The following is a 5,768-nucleotide window of genomic DNA, read 5'->3' on the forward strand; positions in this document are numbered from 1 at the left end:
TTTCATAACTTTCTAATAATCCAGATGTGACATCACTGTTTGTAAAGCCCAACCCTTCCCAATCTGCAAGCTCACCTTCCAGGACAGAGCCCAGCCCATTTTCACCATATATAAACTGCTGCCGGGAGGCTCATCTCACAGATCTGCTCCTCTCAGCTCTACCTTCCAGCCTCTCACGCTTTCTTCAGCCTTCCCCTCTTCAGGAATCATGACTAGCAAATCCACCGTGAGGAGCCAAAGCGTCAGCCACCGTGGCTTCAGCGCCAGCTCAGCCAGAGTCCCAGGGGTCTGCCGCTCTGGCTTCAGCAGTGTCTCCGTGTCCCGTTCCAGGGGCACTGGTGGCCTCGGTGGAGTGTGCGGAGGAGCTGGCTTTGGTAGCAGGAGCCTCTATGGCCTGGGCGGCTCCAAGAGGATCTCCATCGGAGGGGGCAGCTGTGCCATCAGTGGAGGATATGGTGGCCGAGTTGGAGGTGGCTTTGGCTATGGAGGTGGAGCCGCCAGTGGATTTGGTTTCGGTGGTGCAGCTGGTGGTGGCTTTGGGCTCGGTGGTGGAGCTGGCTTTGGAGGTGGCTTTGGTGGACCCGGCTTCCCTGTGTGACCCCCTGGAGGCATCCAAGAGGTCACTGTCAACCAGAGCCTCCTGGCTCCCCTCAACCTGCAAATCGACCCCACCATCCAGCGGGTGAGGACTGAGGAGCGGGAGCAGATCAAGACCCTCAACAACAAGTTCGCCTCCTTCATCGACAAGGTGAGCCAGGAAGACCTGTCTCCACTGGGATTCCAGGCTCCCCAGACTAGACAACTAATGGATGTCCTACCAGGATGAGCTATAGGAGGGAGGGAGAAGAGGACTCAGAGGAGCTCTTCCCTGGGATGCCAGATGGGCTTCATGTTGACAACAGGCAGAAGGTGATGGAAATCACTTAAGATCACTGGGTCTCTAAAATGTCCTTCACCCAGCCAGGGAAGAATACTTAATTTATGAGAGCAATGAAGCAAAATAGAAGGCAATGAGAGAATAGAATCTGTTAGCTTTACCTTCTGAAGATTGAAAGGGATTAAATAATAATTCCAGGGGAAATCTGCAATAGGGCTCCAGACATGAGGAAAGGGTGAAAGAATAGAAAAGAACACGATTTGTGACTGATTTAGAAAAAAAGACTCAAACATTTATGTATCATAGATATACTAAATGTGTAGAAAAGAGCATGACCTTTAGGGAATTTTTTATATAGGGAAATCATGCACTAAAGCAGAGTTACTGGAATCCAATCATTGAATGAATTGGATTATATGATTAGTTTCTGCACATTTAACAATCTTTAACTGAGGTATAATAAAATTAAAACTTTGGACATTGTATCAGGGAAATACTATGTTTTTAAAGGTTTATTTATGGATTTTGAGAGGAAAAAGAGACTAAAAGAGAGAACAAGAGAAAGGTACGGGAAGAGAGATAGAGAGCAGCACCTGACAGGGGACTAGATCCCACAAACCTGAGATGATGACATGAGGCAAAATCAAGAGTCTGAAGTTTAACTGAGTGAGCCACCCAGGCACCCCCGAAATATTTTTTTAACTAGATGTGTGGTTGTGCTATTTAATAGGGAAGAGAACTGTTGAAAGTCATTGATAGGCTGAATAGCTTAGTAGATGAGAAGACATCATAAGTCCATGGAAGAATTTCATACTGGGACTTCTGGGGTAGAAGGAAATAGGTTCAGTGGTACAACACTGTCAGCCTGACCTTCTGTACATGCTCCATAATAGCCCAAGACCTGGGCGAACACCCAGGTGTGCCTAGGCACCTGACAAGTCACATCTCTTTCTCCCTTGCTTTCTCTAGCAAGTAACAATCTTGTCTTCTTCTAGGTGCGGTTCCTGGAACAACAGAACAAGGTCCTGGACACCAAGTGGACTCTGCTCCAGGAGCAGGGCACCAAGACAGTGAGGCAGAACCTGGAGCCCTTGTTTGAGCAGTACATCAACAACCTCAGGAGACAGCTGGACAGCATTCTGGGGGAGAGGAGCCGCCTGGACACAGAGCTCAGGGGCATGCAAGACATGGTAGAAGACTTCAAGAACAAGTGAGTGCAAGGACAGAAAGGGCTTCCTTTCCCTGAAGTGCACCCATCAAGACAATTGGGTGACTAGTTCAGGATGTGTGTCTGATTCCATAGCAAAACATGATCATGGAAATGAAATTCAGAATTGTTGCCTTCAAACACCCCCCTCCAAAAAAAGGAACATGTATGTGGATAGAGAGAAAAAACAATTTAGGGACCACAAAAAATCATTTTTGTGGTTCAATGGCAGGAAGCTCATTTGGGGTATATCTCTTTCATGGGAAGTTGGGATCCCAGGAAACTTTTTCTGTATCATCTTTGCCACTGGCTCAATTATGTCTTACCCTGTTCTGAGTCTAGATATGAAAATGAAATCAACAAGCGCACAGCAGCAGAGAATGAATTTGTGACTCTGAAGAAGGTGAGCTAATGAAGATCAGGGGTGCATGTTCCTTTGTTGAAAGAGAGGGCTCTTGGTCCCTGTACAAATCCAAGATGGGAGTAGATGGGGAGACTAAGAGGTGTTCAGACCAGGAAGGAAGGCTCATCTGACTCCAAGTTGTTGGTTTCTTCCCCAGGATGTGGATGCTGCCTACATGAATAAGGTTGATTTGCAAGCCAAGGTGGATGGTCTCATTGATGAGATCAACTTCACCAGAGCTTTGTATGATGCAGTAAGTATCTCCACTCCTCTTTTATTTGCTGTGATGGGGGCTCTGCCAAGGGTGGAAGATGTAGGGTTGTATACCTCTATAAATGCCACAGGAAAAGATGATCTGATGATCTTATGTTGTACAGGAACTGGCTCAGATGCAAACACACATCTCAGATACTTCCGTGGTCCTGTCCATGGACAACAACCGTAACCTGGATCTGGACAGCATCATTGCTGAAGTCAAAGCACAATATGAGGAGATCGCTCAGAAGAGCCGGGCTGAGGCTGAATCCTGGTACCAGAGCAAAGTGAGTATAAGCATTGACAGGTGCCCAGGATCGCCTGTGTCACCTCCCTAAACACCAGCTAGGCTTTAGCCTTCCTCGGGGAAACGTACTGCCAAGAACCTGGTGTTTTCTCATAGGATGTAGACTCTGAGTTCACAAAGAAGAGATTCACAGAATTTCTGTCCAAGTTCAGTAGTAAAAGCACCCAGGTGTAGGAGGACAGCTATAAAGATAAGAACTTAGTGATCCTTGCTTTTGTCTTCACCCTGATGCTGGCTCATGCAGAAATATAATACACAACATTGCTAGTCCTCAAATGAACTAGGCAGTCAGCAGTCCCATAAAAAGAGGGTCTGTTATCAGTGTCAGTATCCAGTGACCTTGACACATCAACTTTCCCTAAAATCCCTCGAGGAGAAGCCAGTGGTTCCAGGTGTGTTAAATGCCAGATTGAGAAGTCAGGTCACTGTTAGCATGGGAAAGCCCATATGCACCATCTTCTCTCCCTCTGGAATCCAGTACGAGGAGCTGCAGGTCACCGCAGGCAGACACGGGGATGATCTGCGCAACACCAAGCAGGAGATTGCTGAGATCAACCGCATGATCCAGAGGCTGAGATCCGAGATCGACCATGTCAAGAAGCAGGTAAGGTGGGGGGCTCTGGAGAACAAAAGCAGCACTTCCTCGCTCAACCACCAGGCAGCCATCGGCCACCATTTGGGAAATGCTGGGAATTGAGGGAAGAGCAGGGAGAGAGGTGCATGTGGCTGCCACCCTCAGTGAGTCCCCACAGGTTAGGACAGATGGGTGCCAACCCTACAGGATGACACCATCACATGACAGGAACAATCCCAATTAGTCAGACTGTGAAAAGGTCATCTAGGGGCTTTTGAAAGAGATTACTTAAGGAGAATGATTGGTTTTGGAATATGAGAAAAAGTGGGGAAAGAAAAGGGGAGCCCATGTGGGGCACAAGATTGTTCCAAATCTGCTCAAGTTTCCATTGAAAAGGATAGTTGAGCAATGACCCAGGATGAAGATCTGTGTTGCCCAAGCATGTTAGAAGCCCTTAAGAGTGAGGAGGACGAGATCTCAACGGCTAGAAATCAAACTCATACTTTAAATGAGGATGTAGGTAACTTTGTATAAGTTAGTGGGGCACATGAGATGATCAGAAAAGGTTCTGGTCTGGCTTTGGAGACAACACTCAAAACAAATGAGTGGGTCCATTTCTTCCAACTCTGCTGGTATTTGGTCCAGTATAGGGTCTCCCACCACACCTCTTGTAGGGTGGTTTTAAAATGGCACAAGTGTTTTCATGTGGCTCTCAGACTAGATAAGTTGTGCACAACAGAAAAAGACTGAAAAAAAAAAAGTGGTAGAAGTCCCTTTCTATGGTATCTGGGCTCTGGAAGTGTTCCTCACTAGAAAGAAGAAGTGCAGCTAGTGTCCTGGAGGACTACATTACAAGTTCCTACTGCCTGTCTTCCTGTTCTAGTGTGCCAACCTGCAGTCCGCCATTGCTGATGCTGAGCAGCGTGGGGAGATGGCCCTCAAGGATGCCAAGAACAAGCTGGCTGATCTGGAGGATGCCCTGCAGAAGGCTAAACAGGACATGGCCCGGCTGCTGAAGGAGTACCAGGAGCTGATGAACGTCAAGCTGGCCCTGGATGTGGAGATTGCCACCTACAGGAAGCTGCTGGAGGGCGAGGAGTGCAGGTGGGTCACTCACACAAGCTCTTCAAACATCTTGGATGCATGTCCATGATGTCTGGCCATGAGCACAAGTAGAAGACACAATAGTTATGGCCACAGTCATGATTCTCAGAGATCCTTTAAAAGGCAGTTTCCCCATGGGTTATCCTCACATTGAGGCTTCCCACTCTGGTCCAGTGGTAGCTGTCTGAAGTCTCATGGTCCCTGTGTTTTCTCCCTTCCTAGGCTGAATGGGGAAGGTGTTGGACAAGTCAACATCTGTAAGTATCTTGCTTGCCTCCCTCCCTTGCCCTTAGCTCTTCTGAGTAGACTCAGGCTGGCAGAATGAGCTCACTGTGTCTCATGTGTCCTTGTCCCCCTCCCCTTCACAGCTGTGGTGCAGTCCACCGTCTCTGGAGGCTATGGCAGCGCTGGCGGCTATGGCAGTGCCAGCGGTGTGGGCAGTGGCTCAGGCCTGGGCGGAGGCAGCGGTTACTCCTATGGCAGCGGCCACGGCCTGGGAGCTGGCTTCAGTTCCGGCAGCGGCAGAGGCATTGGGGGTAGCTTCAGCTCGTCTGGGGGCAGCAGCTCCACCATCAAATACACCACCACCACCTCATCCTCCAGCAGGAAGAGCTACAAGCACTAAGTCCTGCCATCAGGTCTTGGTCCCACATTGTCCCACCTACAACTGCATTGCCCTCTCTCAGGCTGCTTCTCCTCTCCCGTTTCTGATTTCTCTTACTCTCTGACTTGAGCTAAAGTTGTTGAGTGCCTTCATTTCTCATCACTGCCTCTACATGCTCCACCTGAGATTCCAATGCTCACCATCCGAAGGTCACTGCCTGGGTCCTACTCCAGGACACAGCAACTCCTTCTTGCTTCCACGGGCCCACGAATTCCCCATCTCTCAAGTATTGAGGCTCTCCCTCACAGTGGTTGTGAAAGCATGTGGCCGGTTCTATGATAAACAGGGTTTGTATCCCTGTCATGTGTTCCTTCCTTGCTCTCTTCTAATGCAATAAAGCAGATTTATAGTATAATCCATGGTGTAGTAGTGACTTG

At 48.5% G+C, this 5,768-nt stretch overlaps 1 protein-coding gene across 1 annotated transcript; it reads left to right on the top strand.

Annotated features, from left to right (window-relative positions):
- The first annotated feature begins 208 nt into the window (after positions 1–208).
- On the top strand, positions 209–5,352 carry LOC120226783 (keratin, type II cytoskeletal 6A-like). The gene is given in 9 exon segments (XM_039224950.1): positions 209–748; positions 1,873–2,087; positions 2,427–2,487; positions 2,645–2,740; positions 2,865–3,029; positions 3,528–3,653; positions 4,507–4,727; positions 4,950–4,984; positions 5,096–5,352. Coding segments are annotated over 9 exon segments (1,716 nt in total).
- Positions 5,353–5,768: the final 416 nt, after the last annotated feature.

Source organism: Hyaena hyaena, unplaced genomic scaffold (assembly GCF_003009895.1).
Source record: "Hyaena hyaena isolate Hyena2069 unplaced genomic scaffold, ASM300989v1 scaffold_1851, whole genome shotgun sequence".
Classification (NCBI taxonomy): domain Eukaryota; kingdom Metazoa; phylum Chordata; class Mammalia; order Carnivora; family Hyaenidae; genus Hyaena; species Hyaena hyaena.